The 21855-nt window shown below is 46.0% G+C and overlaps 1 protein-coding gene and 1 long non-coding RNA gene across 3 annotated transcripts; one reads left to right on the top strand and one right to left on the bottom strand.

Annotated features, from left to right (window-relative positions):
• Window positions 1-262: 262 nt before the first annotated feature.
• On the bottom strand, window positions 263-12164 carry RHOF (ras homolog family member F, filopodia associated). 2 transcript variants are annotated; one of them, XM_040577437.1, is made up of 5 exons: window positions 11933-12164; window positions 11554-11641; window positions 4272-4381; window positions 3392-3526; window positions 263-1176 (listed from the first exon to the last, which is right to left on the bottom strand). In XM_040577437.1, the coding sequence occupies exons 1-5, from the start codon at window positions 12095-12097 to the stop codon at window positions 1012-1014; spliced, it is 663 nt and encodes a 220-aa protein (XP_040433371.1). In that variant the 5' UTR covers window positions 12098-12164; the 3' UTR covers window positions 263-1011. The 2 variants fall into 2 exon arrangements, with proteins under 2 accessions (XP_040433371.1, XP_040433372.1); XM_040577438.1 differs by lacking the exon at window positions 263-1176 and adding an exon at window positions 1187-2120 and having other exon boundaries at window positions 11933-12162.
• A 100-nt stretch (window positions 12165-12264) lies between these two features.
• On the top strand, window positions 12265-20748 carry LOC121079759. The gene is made up of 2 exons (XR_005825165.1): window positions 12265-12484; window positions 12629-20748. It is a non-coding gene; the product is annotated as an uncharacterized LOC121079759 (long non-coding RNA).
• Window positions 20749-21855: the final 1107 nt, after the last annotated feature.

The following is a 21855-nucleotide window of genomic DNA, read 5'->3' on the forward strand; positions in this document are numbered from 1 at the left end:
AAGTAGCTACAGACAAGTGACTGATCCTGAAATCTGAGATCTCACTGCAAGAGACCGTGCAAAAGAACTAGGAAATTTGAGGCACATGTGCTCGGTTTTTCGGTGGGAGCATCCATCATCCTCAAACAGACAACTGACATCTTCGTAACAAAAGGGAAAACGTAATTTACAGTTGTAGAGAGGAGATTTCAACAGTTACTGAACGGGAGTAACAAAGCCAAGTATTTCCCCTCTCCCTAGCACACACCAACATTTGCGTGTCGTATTAAATAAGCTATATAAGTTTATCGTAAAACTGCTTTTATTTTACACATAGTAGCTGACTGGAGTACTTTTATCTTTGCATGCTGTAAATTATTTTCTGTGGTGCTCTACGTTTGGATTGGAGCAACCAATGCATATTCAAAGATAAATACCACTTTCTGTTACAGTACTGGGCCTTGCAAGGAGGCATCTGAAGGAGCAGTTCTGCAAAGTTGGCTCATGGGGAGTGGATGCTTCGGCTGTGCCCTGTGGTGGCAGCTTGAGGCTAACTCACAGCACTGCCGCCAAGTAAATTAATTTGAGAATGTTAATACCAAACTTAATTCCTGTCTCTTCCAAGGTGCCGGATGGGCTGCTCTAACAAAACTTCTGAAAGATGTGTTTCTTCTCCTTGAAAAAGACTTTAAATTGTAGCTACAATATGCCACGATTTTGCAGAGGAAAAAAACAAAGGTCATAGTAGCAGTCACTGTTCATTGCAATTTAAATAGTGAATCCAAGACCTCACTGGTGGTGGTTTGCAGTTGGGAGCAAAAGGCAGACAAAGACATGCAACATCAGTTAGCCTTGATAAAGAGCCTTCAAAACTTTGTGAGAGCGGTGTAACAAAAGTACAAAAATATTTAAAAGTTTAAAATTTTTAAAATAAAAATAGTTGCAAGAATACAAATGGGGAAAAAGAAGTCACACTTGCTAAAATCTGAATCACATGACTCTTGTGCAGTCAATGCTCTCTTGCAGTCCAGATCATAACACTGAGCACGCCCTCTGTTTCCTTTGGCGCTTGGCTTTTTTCATGGCACTTAAAGCAATGGTTGTTGCTTCTTTAAAAACTTTTTCTATGTTCTCACGACATTTTGCTGAGCACTCCAGATAAACTTCTGCATTTATCTGCTGGCAAGCTGCTTCACCCTGGAAAGAGCAGGTAAGAAAAGATGTAAATCTAATGTGTGACAGAAAAGTGAGATGGGAGAGAAAAAATTATTTTGTACATCTTCATAACAGAAGGTCAGGAAGAAAGAAGCTGCCTCTTCTGAGCGCAGTGCAAGGGCCTAAGTGGCTTTGGAAATAAACTGAGGCACTTGCTTTCTGTTTTTTTTTTCTTTCTTTTCTCTAAATTGATCTAGAACCTGGCCTGCTAATATTGTGGACGTGGTCTCAATGTTAACATCATTTAAAGAAATGCTGAGATAGATACTCAAGGGAAGATAAGCTAGACATCTTACAAGGGGAAACTTTTTTCAGGCCTGACCTTAACTATTAAGTGATGTCATCTTTAGTTTGCAAGCTTCAGCAATGAATGTAGCACGTGAGAGCACAGTCTGGATAAATGTCCTGATTTGTTTTGCGGGTGCACATATTGGAATCCTGACTGCCACTTCAGAGGGCCCATCAGAAATCCTAGTACACACAAATCAGTGTGTGAGCCCTCATCACCCAAACACATGCACTGGAAGCAGAGTAGAATCTAAAGCATTTGCATGCAGTCATGGCTGTGTGAAATCACTCCAGACAAAACACAGTGATTTCTTACTTTGCTTGTGATCCTTTTTTTTTTTTTTTTTGTCATTGGAGTCAGCCCCCAGTTTTGAGTACTTGTGAGCTTTGGAGCGTGAATTCCGAGTCTGCAATCCACAGCTCACAAAGTCTGCATTTATTCATTATAAGCCCTGGGAGTGGGGTCACTTGAGCATTCAGACTTGTATAGGGGGATTTTTCTTCAGCATATTTAAGTGAAGTTTGTCTCCTTCCAGTTGTTTGCAAGCTGCGGTGCTGGCAGATACTGTTCAGCTCCTTTGTGCCTGGCATCAGAAGCATCACGTCGCATGACTCGAGATGCTCTCAGCTGTAAGAGACTGAGGTAGTGTATATATTTAAGGGGAGGAAAATCAAGTGGGAGGGCTCACATAGGCGACAAGGTTTTGTGCATCTGGTGGGCCCTGGAATTTAACTGCACGCATGCTGCTGCCTACCACAGGTGCTAGCTTCACTTCACCTTCCCTCCTTCAGGCTGGTACTTCACCTCTTTTGTGGGCATTCATCTGGTGAGCTGCTGGGGCAGGAACGATGCCTCAGCTGGCTCCCCAGAGGTGTCCGTTGCTTGTCCAGAACCTCACACGTGAGGAGTGATGAAGGGAGTTATTAATGCAAGTGAGGGAGGATTTGCAGCTGTTCACAATGTGACAGGGCAAGCATCTAATCTTGTGTGCATGGAAGACAAGCTGAAGGTCCTAGCGTGATTTAGTGGTGATGCAGTAGCAGCTTCTTTTCACGCTGTTTAGAAAAAGTGATTAATTCAGGGTCTTAGTGCACTTAACCTTGTTCCCTGGACTTGTGTTTCAAATAGTCTGAAAACTGCTGTTCGTGCTCTGACAGAGGAGAAGGATGGCTTTGTAGTTTGAAAGAAAAAAAAAAAAAAGCGGAAGATCAGAGCAGAAAGATCGTGTGATGTGGGACAAACTGTTCCACCACTAACTGTTCCTCCTGTATGTAGGGCAGCAATGCCCACCTTATAACATTAGTTGTAGGTCTCAGTGCTTAAATTGAAAACACTTGACAATATATATATATATTTTTAGATTAGAGACCTCAAAGAAAAGTTTATGTTAGAGAAGCCTCACAGATGGGTTTTGCTATTGTCCTTGGAAGTATTTCTTTTTAAGTAGGGTTTGCAAACACATTTTTTCCAGAATGGTCAATATTTTTAATCCTGTAATGTATGTCCTAACATATTTTTTTTCTCACAACACCAATCAAAGTACAAGTGATGGGAGCAATGTACTGTAATAAAAATTATGAAAGAAGTCCAAAAAAGTTGTTGAGGCCTACAAATTTCTAACAGTAATAACCCAGCTGTGAGGGGAAACCAGTGAGATGTAGCGAGCCTAGAAGGCCTAGCTATTGGTGTACTTTCAGACACCCTGAGATATGCAAAAACAGTCTTCAAATGTCTTTATTTTGGCACTAAAAATGGGTGGTGATTTGGCCACTCAAAAAGGACGTACAGAAACTGCTGTTAATACTGACAGTCAATAACTTATTTATCTGGCCATTATGACTACCTAATTTTGGACTATCTGTTTATCTCTTGCAAAGATGACAGCACTTTAAATGCACTTATATTTACCTGGTTGTAGGTAATGGGTTCCTGCTTAGAAGCCCTGAGCTTACGCAACTGCTCTTTGTCTTTCCGAAGGTCTGTCTTACAGCCGATCAGCACGAGCGGGACACCTCGGCAGAAGTGATTCACTTCAGGATACCACTGATGGTAGAAAAACAAAACCTTTACATCTTTTTTTTTCTTCTAAAATTTAAAACAAGCCAAGGAACAGAGTTAGCAGTGGATATACACTACAATTTCAGTGTTTCGGAAGTTGTTAATCTAGTGTAAGAGGCCTGACATGCACTATTTACATTACAGAATCATTTAAAAGTCCTGACCAAAGTCACACGCTCCATAAAAACATAGATGGTGTCTACCGCTATGCCAAAGTGCTTAACATCTGTTTAAACTCCGAAGTGCTTCCCTAAAGTCACACATAAGAGCAGAACTAGGACTGAGCCTTGCTTTGCTGATGCTATATGCAGGAACGCTAACTTCTGCTTAGGAGCACTACAGAAATCCTACTACAGACGAGTGAGTAGTTGCTTACATTTCTTTCCCCTCTAGTTAAATGTGCACATGATGGATGTAGACTTGAATCTGAAATGCTTATGTGCAGTGGTTGTGAGACATCACTACAGGTGAAGTAGATTTCACAGCTGGTTTGTGATCTTTTTAGTGTCCAGTGGACTTGAGCCCAGTTCTGAGCACTTGTGTGCCACGGGGAGGTGAGTTTTGGGTCTAAGGTCTGTGACCTGCTCAGTGCGTGACGAATGATCTGTGCATCTATGCACCCTGGGTACAGGACTACTAAAAGCAGCAGCTTTTTTAGTCTGACATCTTGTCACGCATCAGGCATACGTAATTCCTTTAAAAGGTTCAAGCAATTATGAAAGGCTCTTACCTTAACTGCTACATTATCATAGCTGGTGGGGTTCATGACATCGTAACAAATTAACACTACGTTTGTGTTCTGGTAAGAAAGTGGTCGTAGCCGATCATAGTCCTCCTGCCCTGAAACACAGAGAACGTCGTGGATAAAAGAAATCTCTGCCCTTAACAAGCAGTATGACGGGAATGCGTAAAGATAAATACTTGAGATCAAGGGTACTGTAATGGCACAGGCTGAAAGTTTTCCATACTTGTAAAATTCCTTCCCTTAAACGCAGGATAGTCCTCTTCACTGACCAAACTGATTCTTTAGAATATAAAACGTCCTCAGGAAGTTTTAATACAAACGTTGCTTTGTCCAACTACTAAGTATTGAGAAGCGGTTCTAATTGCCAACTGCAGCTCTCAAACAAAATCAGCACGAGAAATTAGACAGTTATTAAAATATTTGCAATTTGGCAGTGGCTCCATTTTCCCAAAGACTTTTGCACATGCAATTCCACGATGAGAAGAAACACTGTATTTGTTAGACATGTTAGAAATGAAAATCTTAGCAGCAAACTTGTGTTTCTTAGCCCAGTGAGCTGAGAGGAAGCAGCGATTAGCACGCTCTTCCTTTAGCACCCTTGCTCACTATAGCAGAACACGAATGATTTTACAAGACATGCACTAACACACAGCAGGCCTCACTGTTCTTTGAAGCAGGGCATCACTGCAGGTCTTAGGGATGCTGCTGAATCCTGGAAAAACAGGATTCGTGCTTCTGATTAGTGATCCTGCAGCATGTGTCTGACAAGAGGAAGTTAATTTGCTTCACACCTGTGCTCTTCCCCTTTGCTTGTGGTCACTAATGCTGTACATGTGACTTAGCTGTAATCGCTGTGTTGGGGTCTGAAGGTGTCTTGCTTTTGAGAGACCACGTTCAAAAAAGCGGTAATTACCAGATGTAGTTGACAGCTCAAGAAAAAAAAATCTCTTTCGCTTGAGATGTTTTTCAGAGACTTAATAAGGAAGAAAAAGCTACTGAAGCAGTCTGTAGAAGATCTATTTACCACCTGAAGGCTGCCCCTAGAATCAGGTACATTTCCGTCAGGAACCAAAATGAGAGGTGGGAATGTCAGTCCTCTTCATGGTCACCACCCAGTATGGACTGTGAACTGTACACAGCCCAGACACTGCCCTACAGGAAAGCAATATACCTCAAAGCTTTGCACTGATGTTTCAAATAAAGGGATGCTGAAAACTTCAGCGTGCTCCAACTTTATACCAACTGTTCCTGTCCTGGCACCCAGCTCGGTCCCAGTCACATCCTCATCCCTCTGGCCAACATGCTCATCTCCGGGATTGAGGGATTGCAGACACCAGCAGCCCACCAGCTACACCACTTTGTCACCCTCTGCATTAATTTAAATGATGGATCGAGATACAGGTTATCACAAGGTGATTACAATGCACTGGATAAACCATGACTCAGAGTGCTTGAGATGTTTGTAAAACAGGAGTCTTAGGGTTGGACTATTCTCTGTGTGCTCTGTGGGTGAGGTGCTGAGTAAAGAAGGATTGATCCCTCATGGTTTAATCCAGAAATAATAGACAATCCACAAAATTATGCACGTTGTATAAACATGCAGAGCAAAGACTTTAGTGCTTAGCCCTTCTTATTCTCCTAAATCCACCCTCTTGTTTGCAACCAATTTGCCGTTCTGTTGGTGAGGTAATCCTCTAACTGCATTAAACGTATCAGGTGCCAAATGCTTTTTCTCCTAACTTCCTCTAGTGTTACGTGCCCTGTATGATTTTCCCTGCTCACATTCATGCCTCTGAGCCTCTGCAAGGGTATCTTGTAAAATCCAGAGGTGCTTCAAGTTAGTGCTGACAATCTGTGAGGCAGACAGGACGGTCCCCTTGGAACAAATCGTATTGGCTTGCCTGGAGTCAGTGCGTAACTGCTAAAACCACGTTCTCTTGGATAGGATCAGAGAAGAGATGTCTTCAAAGATGAGATACAAACACGCTGTATTTCAAGTCAAAAACTATGGAAATGGACCACCCTGTGACCTGTACCTTCCTCTTCAAAACCAACTGCACAGTTTTGTAAGCAAACAGAAAATAAATGTCTAAGAAAATACGGTGCTGTAAAACGCACAATTGGAATTTCAAACACAGAGCACAGAACGAGGTAAAATGTTCCCCCCGCGGTGGGGCGGTTAGACAGTATGTTGCTTAACTTGTGTTATGGTTGGATAATTGCAGCTCTCACCTGGAAGGAGGAGAGGCTATTCTTTCAGAGCTCAGATGCAGTTCTACAGGTGCTGTGGATGTAACAGGACCCAGCTCGAGCTGTGTCTGAGCATCGACATCCCTCTCACCAAGACCTCACTGAAAACATTTCCTTTCATATCCTGTCCTTAAGTGCTGCTGCTGAAATGCAAGAAAGGGCCCGGGAGACTTCTTCTCTGTCAAGTTGCTCAGGCTGTGGTCAGAGTTTATTTGGCACAGATTTAGGTCTTCTCTAGCAGAGGTTTTTAAATGAAGGCAGAGGGCTGAACCTAGGCAGTTACTGACTGTACTTGCAAAGCCCCTGAGGGCGGTTCCGCAAGCACTCATTTTTTCCCCCCACGTAACAAAAAGCATGCTGTGAAAGAATCGGTCAAATAGATGCCTGTGTCCGAGCACATCTGTGGTTCTCCTCTGCCTTCTTCAATTCACTGTAGCATAAGAGACAGCTTTTAAAGCAACCAACCTGCAATTTACTAATTCTTTATGAAGATCACATTCCAGCATGCCTCTGTGATGTGCTGCGTAACCAAAGTCACTGCCACTGGGCCCTGAGGTGGGGTGGGACCTCAAGCAATGGGTGAGGGAGAGCAGAGGAAGTGAAACCACAGGTCTCAGGCTCCCATGCACATTCGCATTGCTCTTCCTTTACCAAATCACCCCTGAGGAGGTGCCAGCCTGCTCGTTGCTCAGCCCGGCCAGGAGCTCACCAGCCCCTCGCAGTGCTGGGAGAGATGAGTTGCATGGGGACACCTGCACCTTTTCTGGCACTCGAAGTCACTGGGAAGGCAGTGAGGACCTCCCAGCGAGGCACAGCCTCGCCTCTGTGTGTGTCCCTCTTCGTTTATCAGGCTGTCAGGGATTGCTCAGCCCAGGGTACCTGGCTTTGGTCAGCTTTCTTCTGCAGTGGACATTGTAGAGAAATGTCCAATGCAGAATGTCTTCCTTCTACACCTAATTCATTAGTGGCTTTTTCTCTTTCTTGTACACTGTAACGTGGTATTTCTGGCAGCTCCCTCATGGCTGTGTGAGGGATGAAGGTGGACATAAGGGGACGCTGAAGTACTGGGTGCTACCCATTCTCCAATGTCTTGTACGAGGCCTCTGGGGGCAGACCCAGCAGGACTGACCGGTATTGTGCAGAGCTGTGTTTCGTAACACGCAAAATACCACGTCATGAAGTGGCAATGAAAAAATGCACCCAGCCCTGCCACCCTGTTGGGGCAGGGAAAGGCCCAAGACAACAACCCAAAGACCTCTTTGAGGTGTGGAAATGTGTCTTACGGACAAACTCACTAACATATTGCCATTGACAGGAGATGGTAAAAATAGATTCAAAATGTACCAGCAGCAGTCTAAGAGTCTACCAGTAAGTGCTGCTGGACTTGCAGAAGCACCGGCTACTGCCACCGATAGCCAGAGTGGAAGGAAGAACGTCGTATCCCATAACCCCAACCAGCCAACCACTTCCTACATGTCAGCGTGTTGTCTTCTAAAACCCTACTCTCATTATTTAAAATCAGCATGTAACCACGCGGAGGGGAGCCCTCACCGATACACAGAAATGCACCAAATTCTCTGAGCACAGTCCACGAGAATACCACGGTTATTAGCTCGGCAGCTATGCTACTTTGCTACTTGGTTTTGAAAAGTTTGAGAAGCAGACTTCTTGGCAGGCACAACTCCAGTAGAAGAGGACCCTTGAGGTGGGATGGGGAGAACACATTTCACTTTCAAGCACTCCATCCCTTTCCAAGTTTTGAAAAACTACTCTTGCGTGTACTGGCTCTTAACGTCTCTCTGAAGGCCTCGTGCTGTAGTGCATCTGTCACTGCAGACCTGAAAAACCCCGTTGAAGCTTCAAGCATGCTTCCTGCCAGTCAGAGCGAGCACCCACAATGATGAGGCATTACTTCCTCCCCAGCCTTCCACAGCCCAACGTCGCTTCTTTCTTTCTTCTGAGAAAGTCTTGCATTGAACAGCATCAGAAATGGAAACCTGCGTCTGAATCGCAGCTCAGGCATCAACACCACCGGGCTACTCCCTCAGCATGCAAACAATCACAAAGCTAATTTCTCTCTCGATTCCTTTGTTGAGCCCGGCAAGAAATGGAAATTTTTAATTGAATATGCAGCTGCAAAGCCTGTTTGCAGACAAGACAAGTGATATTACAAAGCTTTTACACATTGCATATGTATACCACCAACTTCCTGCAACAGCAAGAGGCGTCTCTGATGAGGAAGGTAGAGCAGTGCGATACAAAAGTCTCCAAAAATTGTTATTCTGGCACGCTGTAGACTAACTCATTAATTCCAGTTGTTACCAAAATTCATGCCAAGCAAAAAATACCTTCTGTAGCTTGAAATGTTTGATTCTTAGGTGCTTTGTGTGTGTGTCCTTCTCCTTCAGTAAGTAGGACAAGCTCCAAGTCTCAAACTGAGCGGGACTGAACAATACAAAGAAGCCTTCTAACTTGAAGCAGCCCCCGGAGCTGAACCTGTCCTTCACCTTCCCATGACTCTGACGTACATGCAGCTCTATTTAGTGTTGCTCTTAGTTGGATCCTAAAAATATTGAAGTCCTTTCTGCAGTGGGCGTATGATAAAGATCCAGTTACATTTTTTAGGACAGATTTGCCTTCTCCTCCCCTGCACTCCTGCATGACACTTAGCTGAAGCCCTTTGCTTCAAAAATAGGTTTACATCCTTTTGATCCCATTTAAATGATTTTACAATAATCTGAATGATTTGGGGACCTTTCAGACTACGAAGCAAAACACGGGTGTAAAGCTCAGATTTTATAGAAGAGCACAAACAACTCAACGAATTCAGTAAGTCAGAAGACGATTCATTAAATGTGGCCGATAAAGCTGTACTGTTAATCCGCTGTACTTCCAGTAATAAGCTGTGTGTTTGGACTCCTCCTGAAGCTCTAACTGCTGCTGTAGACCTCTGCTGCCCCAGAGCAACATCACCCAGCTGAGACAACAACCTAACGAGCTTCTGCTGCCTGACACGACAGAGGCAAGTCAACGCAGTGAAACACTGATCCCCAAACTGCATCTCCCACTCCGCATCCAAGTGGCAGAGGGCCAGGAGCTCTCTTTTGTGCTGAACTGGACATCCTCCCTTGAACCGAGAGAAAAGGATGCAGCCCTTCATTCTAGTCTAACCCTTGAGGAACTCAGGATCAGTTTTGTTTTATTAAAAACAGGATGGGATTAAAATGTGTGCTCAAGAGAGTTCTTCCTCTAGCATAACTTCCACCTTCAGAAAGAGGATGAAAAGCTACTTGAATTACAGAGTATGACACAGCCCTGTAACATAAAACTATGTAAGCAGCTTTGAAGTATAACCAAAACTCAGGTCTTTTCCCCTTCCAAGCAAATGCCTTAATCAAGAAGGCAATGTCCCCCCTTTCTTTACGTCTGATAATCTTGATGTGTCTCATGCAAAGCAAAAGAAATGTAACAGGAAGGGAGGGCTCCGTGCCAGCAGCCTCTAGTGACTCGTAGCCTGGCAGCCATGTCACTGTATTTCGGGAGGTGAGATATGTCAGGTCTCAAGGTCTGCAGATAAGGGATGGAAATCAGTTGCTCCTTCTTGGCAAAAAACCCTGCCAACTAGGCAGCAAAGGCATCTCCACTTCCTGAAGCATCTTGTGAAAGAAAATATTCCCACTCTGTTCTTTGACAGGGCGGTGCTCTGGTCCAGGACAGCATTGGTAGCTGTGAACTAGACTCGGAAAGGTGGGCACTTTCTGCTAAGTCTATGCCTGAACAAAGAAACGGTGAGATAAGCCCTCAGCACCAGGTTCAGCAAGCATTCTCCGGGCTGCTGGTGGCTGTGGACCTTGCACAGAGCTGAGCTCGCTGCACGACACAAGGAGCTGGGCACTGATGTCAGGCTTGTGGTTGTCACTCATGATGTGACATGCCTCGGGAGCTCAGTGCCGCAGTACGGAGCCTGCCCTTCCTCCTGCCCGTCCTGAATGCAGCCCACCTTTCTGCAAGCCTGGAAGAGACTCCAAAGGCAGGTGCTAGAATCTGTACCATTGTGATTTTAAGTGAGAGGGCCCAATATCAAGAATGGTATGAGGGGTTAAAATTCTACACTGACAGTGAACAAACATAAAAACTCAACAAGCAAGTTCACACTAGATTTCAGCCCTTTTCTCTTCAAGACTTGATTTAAACAGAAAAGCTTTGTCACTCAGTAGAAGTTAAATTATCCAAATCACTGGACTCAAGACACTGACACCAGAAGACAAATTGGCAAACTGAGTGCTCAGGATCTTAATATACTGCAGTAAAGGTTAGTAAAAAAAAATAAATCACTTCTATATTAAAAACCTTTAAAATTATCTATTCAAATACCATATATGGTATGCAAGAAGGTAAGTGCGTTTCATTACTATTAAAAATGACTATGAATGGCATTCAGTTCTTACTTGTGTTGGTGTTAATTTGGAACAACTCTGAAGACTTGAATGCGATTTACTGAGCTGAAATGGAGTGTGTGTCAATTTTAGGGCTCATTTAGGAATGCAGCTGGACAATCGAGCCTAGGAACTTTGAATGAAGTTGAACACGAATCAGTTCACAAGTTCCTGATACGAACACAAACGAACTATCAGCATTTTCAACTAACTTTTAACACTCTAGCCTTTTTTAAACACAAACCAGCTTTTTTTCTCCCTTACTATTTGATCACACATGGCAGGAGATTAAAATATTTTCTGGGTTGACTGCATTATGCATTGCATTCGGGAACTATGTTCTAATACCTTCAGATATGTTCGCTATTTGATGTGATTTTCCTACTAAACTGGGTTGTTAAGATACAGAACAAGTCCACGGGTAGAACTGCCACCAGAAAAGTGACCGTTCTGTCACGGCTGCACCTTTATGCATTTCTCAGGTATTGTCCCAAGGCAGCCCCGTCCCAGGGCCCTGGATCAGCTGCCTCTTGTGCTTCAGCATCTAGAAAACTGAGAGTGCGTGGAATAAAAGCCATTACCTGCGGTGTCATACAGATTCAGGACGACTTCCTTTTTGCCAATCGTAACACTGGTGGTGTACTTCTCAAACACAGACGGTGCATATTGCTGCAAAGAGGAAAAATAATTCTACTTAGGGAACAGCAACACACGGCGCCAGGGGCCATGGGGCCTGGCGGTGGGCTCCCCGCTCTGCCTCCCCAAGCTCCCCGGGGCCCTTCAAGCTCCCCGGGGCCTCTCCAAGCCCCCCGGGGCTGCTTCACCCCTTCCATACCCACCCGGGACCCGCAGCATTTCAGCCCTGCCGCCGGCCCCCAGCCCCTCGTCCTTTGGCTCCTCGGGGTGCCCCGGGGAGGGCAGGAGGGAGAGGAGAGGAGCCGAGGAAGCCCCGAGGCTCACCTCGGGGAAGGCGCCCTTGGCGTACACCATCAGCAGCGAGGTCTTCCCGCAGCCGCCGTCCCCCACGATCACCACCTTCACCTCCTTCTTGCCCGACGGAGCGGCCGCGCCGCCCCCCTTGCTGCCCGCCGCGCCGTCGGGCAGGGTCCCGTTGGCCGCTTCCATGGAGCGGAGCCGAGCCGGGCTCCAGCCCCGCCGGGCCGCCCGCCGCCGCCGCCGCTGCTCTCCGGGCGCCCCGGGGCCGCCAGGCACCGCCCGCGCCCCGCCGGGGATTGGCCGCGCCCCGGGCGCCGGCGCCGCAGGTGGCTCCGGGCCCCGCCTGGGGCCGCGCTGCCGCGGCCGAGCCCCGTGAGGAGAGGCCGCGGCTCCTCAGGGGCGCGGGGACCCGCCGTGAGGCGGCCGAGGCCCCCGGAGACCCTCAGCGCCCTCAGCACCCGCAGCCCCCTCAGCACCCCGGGCCCTCTCAGCACCCCGAGCCTCTTCAGCCCCCTCAGCACCCGGAACCCCCTCAGCACTCCCGCCCGCCTCTCTCCTCACAAGGACGTCCTCCAGGTGAGGCACTGAGGCCTCCCTGGTGGACAACTGGGGACCATCGCGCCCCATCCCATGGAGCCTCCGGCTAAATCAGGTCCGGCTCGTGTTCTCTGTCTCCTCTCAGACATTTTCACATTTCCACATTTTCCTTCGTTTCTGTAGGGACCCCCTGGCACCTCAGATAACGTGTTGGTTTGCTTCAAGTCGCCAGCAGCTGAGGGACAATCACCCAGTTCAGCCTCAATTTCGGCCACCACACTCCTGAATGACAATGGATGAGGGAAAGGCAGTGGCGGAGAGGTCAAGATGCCCCTGAGGTACTCCCAAAATGCGTCTTCTTGTGGCCCTGGCAGAGGTTGTGGCTAAATACTTGCTTTCTGCTGCATTACCTTGGAGGTCTTTTCCAACCTTAATGATTCTATGATTTATTGCTCAGGTAGGAACCAACAGCTATGCTCGTTGTGTGTTCGCCTGGTGCCATTCATTCAAGGTGAGCTGTGATTTCGCGTTTTAATTACAGAGATGTCAGGCCTGCAAACACCTACTTGTAGTGTTACTTCGCACCGTGGAGTTACAAGTGCAAAGGCAGGGAGTCGGAACCGCCAGGTGAATTTGGCCCCAGTCCATGTTTCAGGGGGTGACTGCGTTTGTCACAGCACTTGAACTGCTCAGATGCAAATCTGCCACAAAAATTGTGTTGTTTCTTTCCTGGAAAATGATAAACAGCATACTCCATCTCAAATAAACCCCATCATTTCTTAAGAAATCCAAATTGGCTCTAGAATTTTTTGAAATGCCACTTGTGGGAGTACTAACAAATCCCCAAGGGTATGCCTGAGTATAGCAAAATTTTTATTTTAATTCAACGAAGAAAAATCGTAATTCAGTGTTTCACATTTTCTTCTGCACAATTGTGTCACTAGATGGCCTTCCAGACTGAATGCAAAACGTGATTGCGCTCCTCATGTCTTGGAATAACCTCTTTCAAAGAAAGGCCCTGCTTTGTACAGAGGGCGAACAGAGAGAAAGGAAAGGATATTTCAGTGACAGGAAGGAGGAGGGACACATAAATAACCAATAAAGGGTCATGGAATTCCAAATAATAATAAAAAGGTAGCCAAATTCACACCTGTTTAAAGCTAACCTTTTTACTGAGGAAATTTTGACAAAAACATGTAGAATACACAGGATATCTTTGATATCTTATCTGCAAAATAGTAAAATCTGTCAGCTCCTGTAGGTTGCAGTGGCTGAGGGCATTCCAGTATTCCCAGTGCACAGGAATGAATGGCCCAGGAGTGATTTGGTTTACCCTGGAATAATTTCTTTGAACCTGTCTCAAAACGAATGGCATAGTAGGGTGTGATTAACAGGTAGACTTACTAGTCTTCCTTCTTCAGAGGTTTTTCAATTCACTAATTGCCATAAAAGTTGTGGGGGGATGAAAGTATTTTGTGCATCACTGTTACATTGTTAGTTTTTTGTTTGTTTATTTTTTTTCCAAGTCTCACAAAACAAAATAATTTCTACATTTCTCATTCTGTACATTTTATAGTTAAGGACACTTTAGATTCGTACAGTTTTAGATTTGGGAATGAACAATTTAAAATGAGAAGACTATAAAATCAACTGTAAACTCTCCAAAGGCTCTTTTTAAGTGATGGATGTTCTATTTGTGGTGGGGTATCTTAGTATTGACAAAATACAGCATTTCAGTGTCTCAGTTACATATTTTTAATTAATGGGTATGCAGTGCGTCAGGCAGAAAAAGTCCTATGCAAAAGCTAAGTGCATTTTGCTGACTGAAAAAGTAAAATCTAATATGGAATTCTGCCACTGATTTAAATGGAAGAAGATTCAACCCTCTATTAGCGAAATTCAAATCTAATCACTATTAATTGCAAGTGTCCTTCTCCTACTTTTGTTTTGGCCTGTATATTGATTTTGGCACAAGTTCTGTTTCATCAAAAGCTTGCACATCTGCAGCTTGAGAATCAGTATGCATGTAGAGATTTACAGCGAGCACATCAAAATCAAGAACGTAATGGGGTATGGTAAATATCTGTGTTCCATTCTGGGTGTCCCTCTCCGTCCCTTACAAGGTGCTTGAAAAAGACAACGAAACTGAGATTTAATAATATGAAAGGCCCATGGATTTTGTGACTACAGAAGGTCAAGTGGAGGAAGAGAAGCATAAAGGTAAATTTTTCTGCTCACAGAATATTGTTTTAGATAGTAAATACGATAACAGGTTTGACAAAACACGCTGTTAGCAACATTCTTCTGTTTGGGGAACTCTGAGCACTGCTGGAGTTCTAAGTTTCCACTCACTTAGGCTCTGTAGCGTATGCCCTTAGGCTGATGTGTATGCCTTCCAATAATATTTTTTAATGGAAAATACAACGATTTTAGCTAGCCAGCAAGGTGTCAGACTGCTGGGACGTCCTTGTATCCACAACTGCAGAGAGCAGTAACAGCAAACGCCATCTGCTGTATACTCATGTTACTAGTTTATATTGTAACGTGAAGTAGACGAGAACGGGGACCTGTGCTTTCTAGAGTGTCTGTAGATTTTTGAAATACACTTCAGAATTTTCTTCTTGATAATACAGACCCCAGCTTTTCAAAGATTTAAACTTAACGTTAAGAAATAGTCCCATTTGTGTAAAAGAAAATACTCGTAAACTTAGTTTAAAATGTGCATGATGAGACAGTGACTTATATATTCATTTTTGAACATTACCAGTGATAATAATTGCGTTGTCAGTGATGAACTCCCACTGAACTACACCGTGTGCATACAGAGCAAGAGAAAACGCCCTGGAGAGTTTATAATCTCAATGGGAAACACAGGCCCTAAAGACTGGGACTTACCACATAAGTGCAGTGAATTTCCAGTAAATTTCAGATGCTATACAAGTGCCGCAATTATCTGTAATGCACAAAATGTGAAGAATAATCTCTGCCCAAAAGAATTTACTATGTGAACTGACAGGGCAGATAGGGAAGGGGCAACTCTATAGTGTAGGAGAGGTGAACTGTACCTTGCACACACAAAGGAGTTCCTGGTGACTGTCTGTGTAAGAAGAGCCTGCTATGACAAAGCCAAGTATGTACTCAAGGCAATTCCATTTATTTACAGAACAGCTGTACAAAATTGTTTTTTTCAATTGTGCTTTTGCTCACAACCCCAAGCCTTTTTCGGCCCTCACGCCACACAGGAAATCTCTTTTCAAAATCAAAGCTCCCAGTCTCCTTAACTTTCAGCTGCTTCTCAGTATCCATTTCTGTAGTGCTTCTTGCTGTTTCTCTTGCACATGCAGAGCCCTACCATCTGGTCCTCGCGGCCTGATATTTTACACACACACCCCCGCCCCCAAAATCCAGAAAAATCCCTTGGGCCACATGATTCACCATCTATTCAGGCCTTGCCATGTGCCTGGTTTTTGTGTAGTAGCCCCTACTGATGCAAATCCCTTGTTTCAGAAGGGGTCTCAATTGCCTTTTTCACTGAAGGCAAGGTGGCTGTGACACCTGCCAGTTTCTAAGAGGTTTCTAAAACATTATTATATTGTTGTTTGGCTCAGTGGGAACGGTATTTTTTTTTCCAATAAAAACGTATTAACTTTCTAGACTATTAAGTAATGTGGAAAAATTATATTTCAGTAAGAAAATTCCCTTTCTGCCTTTTCATGCTTGAGGAATATAGTTCCTGTTTCACTTGGCTCAACTAGCCCGTGCACTAAATCACTGCAAAAATCCTTCAATAAACTCTGCATAAAATCTGTCCAAATGCTACCATGGAGTTCAGAGGGCTAGGAAAGAAAACAGGACAAGTGTCTGTAGCAGGAGGCGTTGGCCAAATGAGACACGCAACTCAGGAAAACCAGGCAATGAATATTCGGGCACTGCGAGATAGTTTGGACCAATTTTGTTCATAAACCACAGCTCGACTACTGCCTAGAGAGCAGCTATTTATAGGGAACGCGTTCTGTTTCTTGGGTTATTTTCTCCAGTAGGCTTTGAATCAGGGATGCCAACTATGTAGGCCAAATTTCTCCTATCTGATATGTACATGGCCAGTGTTTTGGATCTCACCTTTCATTAAAACCCAAGTTCCTGGCTTTGCAGCTGTGGAAAAAAAATATAAAATCTATGAATTTGAAGAGTGTAAATCAACACAGCAGCGTCTCCGCCTGATGCAGTGGGTGCTTAGGAGCACTTTCAAGTCTTCTGTTCCTCACTGAAGCGTGAATTCTCAACCAAATTCTGCTGGAAAAAAGTGGGGAAAGCAAGGTTAGGATCATCCTATGCGTTTCTGGAACATGGCGCAAGGACTGGTTTCTAAAAAGCATGAAATGAATGAGTATCTGCCAACAGCACCGTAACTGCCCCCGTGGAGCTGGGCATCGTGCGCCTCCCGGATGTGCTGGCATGGCGAGGAGTTCGTCAGCGCTAGCACGGGGATGCTGGATCTCAACCTCTGTGCTTGAAAGGGAAGCTGGCAGGATAAAGAATGCCTCGATGCAGGCAAGCTCTGCTGGTCGTGTTTGTGTTGGTGGCCGTGGCTGGTTTTGCCATGGGAACCGTTAGGAGAAGTGGGTTCGGCGGTGATGCACAGGCTTGCTCGTGGCTGGGTGAGTGCAGGGCTCGGCTACAGGACTGCAAGAAATTAATCCGCATCTGCGTCCAGGTCTGCAGCTCAGAATAGTCCGTCAGGAAGTAATTTGGGGAAACACAGGGAAAGGGGCTGTAAATGGCCTTTCTCGCAGCGCGTTGGTCTCGCCCCGCGTACAGCCCCTCTCTGACATACACCCCTGCAGCCCCTCTGCCGGCTGCCTTCCCTCTTTCATTCCCTCACCCTCCACCCAGCCCAGCTAATAATGAGATGCTAGTTTTTGTTTGTTTATTTGTTTGTTTTTCAAAACATGTGCTGCCTGTAGTATCTGCTTCCTTCAGATAACTGTTCCCATCTTTTCCCATTCTCAACCACCAGGGTTGCACTGCAGGGATGAGCGCTGCGGCCCGACGGGGATGGCCATGGCCGGGAAGTCAGTTGGTGGATCCCACCAAACCCCAAGTATGTTCTCTCTCTTTTCTGAGAGACTTTTGAGAACCTCAGATTTAGATGACCCCAGGTTTCATTTGCTAAATACGGGGCTTCAGTTGGGTAAGGTACAAGGCACCCCGAATGCAGCGCTGTTAATCAGCACATCGTTAGCGACCCATTAACCATCACTCTCACACCTGGCCCCAGGAAGGTGGCTCCCAAACCTTTTGGACAAAACATGGGGAAACGGTCAATATTCTTTGGGGGATGAAAAAAGGATGGCAGACAGGCTGTAGGAGAAGGCACTGGTGTGAAATAGGGGCAGAGCAATGCACCGCATCGAAATAAAGGGCCGATAATGCACTAAGCACACGTCCTCCCCTCCGGTTCTTGTGCAAACTTGCCATGGAGGGCAGCGACTGCAGGCTGGGGAGAAGATAAAAACTGCTGCGTGTCTGCGTTCGGGAGCCACCATAACTTCTGCTGTAGGGTCCTGCGGCCCCATGCTGGGCAGTGAGCTTGTTTCCTGCGCGTTCCTCTCTTCCTACGCGTGCTTCGCCCCTCCTGGCTCGCACCCGGACAGCAGGCACGCTGCGAAGTTCCCAGTTGCTTGCTGGGATTAACGTAGCGGCTCTGGTTTCTTCAGGCAGGGAGGTTTCCTCGGTGAAACCATTCTAATTAAACTCTGGTCTCTCATCGTGCTAAAAATGCCCCTCCGTGGCACGCAGCTGAAGCTGCTTGTAAAATGTCAGCGCCCCTGGACCTTTAATGATCTCAGGCCCTAGCAGTGGCAGAGGCAGTGCCTGTGCAAAGGCCCAGGACTGTGGACAAATGAATACAAAAATAGAATTGCTCCAAACCAGACTGACAAGACAAAATCTTGCAAGTACAAACACCGGGCTGTGCATTTCCCAGGCGTTTTACTGGCTTGAAATTCACACACAGAGCCCACAGCAAATCCTTTCCGCTGCAGGTCGCGGCGGGCACCTCGGTTTCCTTTTAGGACTCAATTTTGGACCTGGGGAAAAGCGTGCTGAGCTGCCAGGGCTGACCATGGAAGAAGGCAACAGCTGCAAGGGCTTCGATTCCTCTCCCCACGCCTCCTGTACAAATGCGTCCCCAGCCTGGAGGAGCTGGGGAGAGGAACGTGGTGGTCCCCGGCCTCCCTGCCAGCTCTGCTGGCATCTCCCATCCCGCAGGCGATTGCACGTTGGGCTTTGAGACCATGAAGTTTGTTTTTTTTTTTTTTTTTGCATACAGGCAGCTGAACGGTGGTGGGGCTAGAATCTCTTTTGGTCCCAATAACCCTGAAGATGTTTGTGACGCTTTTTTACATCCCTTACGCAACACGGCAGGAGTTTGGGATCGTTTAGCACCGCAGGAATCGCTTCTACACACTGAGAGCAGCAAGTCTGCCCAACGTGCTGGCAGGCAGCGTGTGGGGAAGAGGCAGGAGAGCGTGCAGGGCAGGATGCGGGGCAGCTCCCAGAGGAGAGATGGGGAGAAAAGTAGCGATGGCGTTGTGGATGCACTGGAGGCTAACTTCAGTTAGGCATTAGCAACGGCCTGCACCTTGAAGGTTAAAACAATTAAAGTATATGGAAAAGGCATTTGAATTTAAGACTTATAGAAAAAAAAAAACAACAAATGCACAAAAACACAGAAAAGCTAAAGCAAGTATAAAAATAAATCAGAAGCTAGGCAAAGGTAAGAGCAGAGCCTGCAGGAATCCCATCTAAACAAAAGGCACGGGCTAGCCAGGGAGAAAACCCCAAATGGCAGGGGTTGAAATGTAAAACCTACAGTCCACTGAGAAACATGAATGATGCTGTTGTATTCCACACCTCCTTTTCCCGGGTGAAGCTGTCTCCGCGAGGTGAAAGGCAGTAATGAATCAAGCTCCTTTCCTCTCTCCCTGTATTTTCCTATTCAATTATTCGCAGCCTGTGCAAGTTCTGCTTTATTTCCCCTCTCCATATGCTGCACTCCCCTCCTGTTTTTTTTTTTTTTTTCCTCTTTTTTCCTATTCCGAATTGTGCATTTGCCTCCCTCCCATTTCTCTCTCCTCGGCGCGTGCCCCCTGCTCTGCTAAGATCTGCTGCCTTTGTAACCTCCGCTGTGCGCATATGCTGCCTCTCCCTCGCCCTCCCCTGCTCCTGCTCACGGCCCTTCGTGTCAGGGTCCTGCGAGGCAGCCAGGACAGAAAACAATCAGAAAACAATTCCACCATGGCCGCTGCTGGCTCCTCTCCGCTCGATGCAGGGGACCCCGTGCTGCTCCCTTAGCACAGCTGATTGGTGGCGCGGCGAGGCCGGCTCTGCAGCTGCTTAGCAACTGGGCGCTGCTGCTATGCAGGCGGGATGGATGGCAAGGCATCCACTTCCCCACGTCCTGGCCCGCTCGGCTGAGAACCGGGGCTGAGCTCCCAAACCTCCTGACAAAAAATAAATCGGGACGGGGATCCTCGCGTGCTGATATAGGAGCAACGGCAGCAAGGTCAAGGGCAAAACCGCCTTTTATCGCATGTCGTAGGTTGTTTGCACCGCGGCAGTTAGAAGGAAATGCTCCGATTTGTAAGCTGAACTCCTTCCATTTGATCTTTGTCGTCGCTTTGCTGGCTGTAACGTTTGGTGCTCCATCACTTTAATCAGACGTCCCCTCGGTGCCCTGCGTTTGTTAAAAAGGCTCACAGGTCTCCAACCAGCATCGCGTTTAAGGCTGCTTAATGACAGGTGTCCAGACACACGAGTATTTTAATGCATAAATACCTTCTCAGGTCACTTATCTCTGTCTTTGTGTGCTTTTGATGCAAACTCTGCGAGTGTCAGAATTTTTTAAATGGTACATTCCTTTTTTTTTTTCCTTTAAAAAACCATACTGTTTAGGCCGTGAAGCAATGAAGTGAAATGTTTAGTAATTTGACAGCTTTAAAACATTGATTAGAATTGCCAACCTTCTTGATTTATTTAATGATTTTTGTAAGCATGAAAGTACTCCAAACAATAACCGGTTGTACATACTGATGGGATCACAGCGTTTCAATGGCAGCTGCATTTCAATGGCAAGTAGCAACACAAAACAATCTGCAAGTCAGGTGTTGAAACAGCTTTTTTATTCTTTTAAAGCTCAAGAATGATTAGATCTCTGAAAGCACTCACTACCTATCTTACAGAGGTGGCTTTGTCATAATACTACCAGAAATAAAATGAACAGATGCAGTTTAAAAGGAAAAGGAAAAAAAAAAGACAAAAAAAACCAGCCCTGGCACACGTCCAATGTGTCCATCAAAAGTTGTATGGATTAAAATAACTGTTTGTTCCCCTGTTGGGTGTGAAGGTATCCCTCTTTGTACCCAGGCAGTCGAAACAAGACAGCAGACCAGCACCTCCCCGTTGTTATTCAGTACGTGTATCCCATGCATCCTCAGAGCATGCAGGAACACAGGTGACATCTGTCAGGAGGTTGCATATTTTGGCTGAGAAATCCCCTAGCCGTCTGATCTGCTGTACTTAGGAAGAAATGAAAAATGTCATCACCAAAAAAAAAAAAAAAAGACCGGAACAGGCAAATACCCAGGCCGTATTCCTCCTCAATGTTCTTTTGATATTTTTAGCCTGGTTTCCTAAAATTAAGTCTAATGTGACTGTGTAGTTCTGTGTCATTTTTCCCCACCTTCTTCCAGCCTCCATCAAATTTGGCAGTGGGTGAGCAGCCCCAAACATGTCTAGGTCTTGGAAGAGCAGCTGAGCAGAGTGGTAGAGGCGGCAGTGCGGAGCTGCAGGGGAAAGGCAACAGGGCTCAGCCCGGCAAAGGGCACTGCCAGGCCCAGCTGGCCCCTGCGCGTTTCTGCTTGCTCAGCCAAACTGGAAGGTGAGTCTGGGGGATTTCTGCTGCAAGTCCACAGGGGCAGAGCTCCATGAGTTTAGCTGCTGAGAGAGAAACTGAAGAAGCTTCCAGGTTAGGTAATAAAGGTAGTATCACTAGTAGGAGATGTCTGCAAGAGGGCTGATGTGCCATACTTCAACCCCTGTGAAGCATTTACGTGATTATGAGAATATAAAACCAAGACGGCGTGATCACGTGGAATAAAATCCATCTAACAACGTCTCAAAGTGCAGTAGTAATCACCGTGTCCTACAGCTGTTATCTTTCTTTTATGGGTCCTGCAACTATCTGGTTTGGGCCCCGTGTTATTTAATAGCTATGCCTTAGTCACCAGGGCGGCGCATGCTGCAGCGAGCCTCAGGCTCCCTTCCAGCGCCTCAACTGGGCTTTCCTCCCACGGAATGGGTGCGGCAAGGGATGGGGTAGATCAGATCTCCTCCTGACTCAGTATTGG

This window comes from Cygnus olor, chromosome 17 (assembly GCF_009769625.2).
Source record: "Cygnus olor isolate bCygOlo1 chromosome 17, bCygOlo1.pri.v2, whole genome shotgun sequence".
Taxonomy (NCBI): Eukaryota; Metazoa; Chordata; class Aves; order Anseriformes; family Anatidae; genus Cygnus; species Cygnus olor.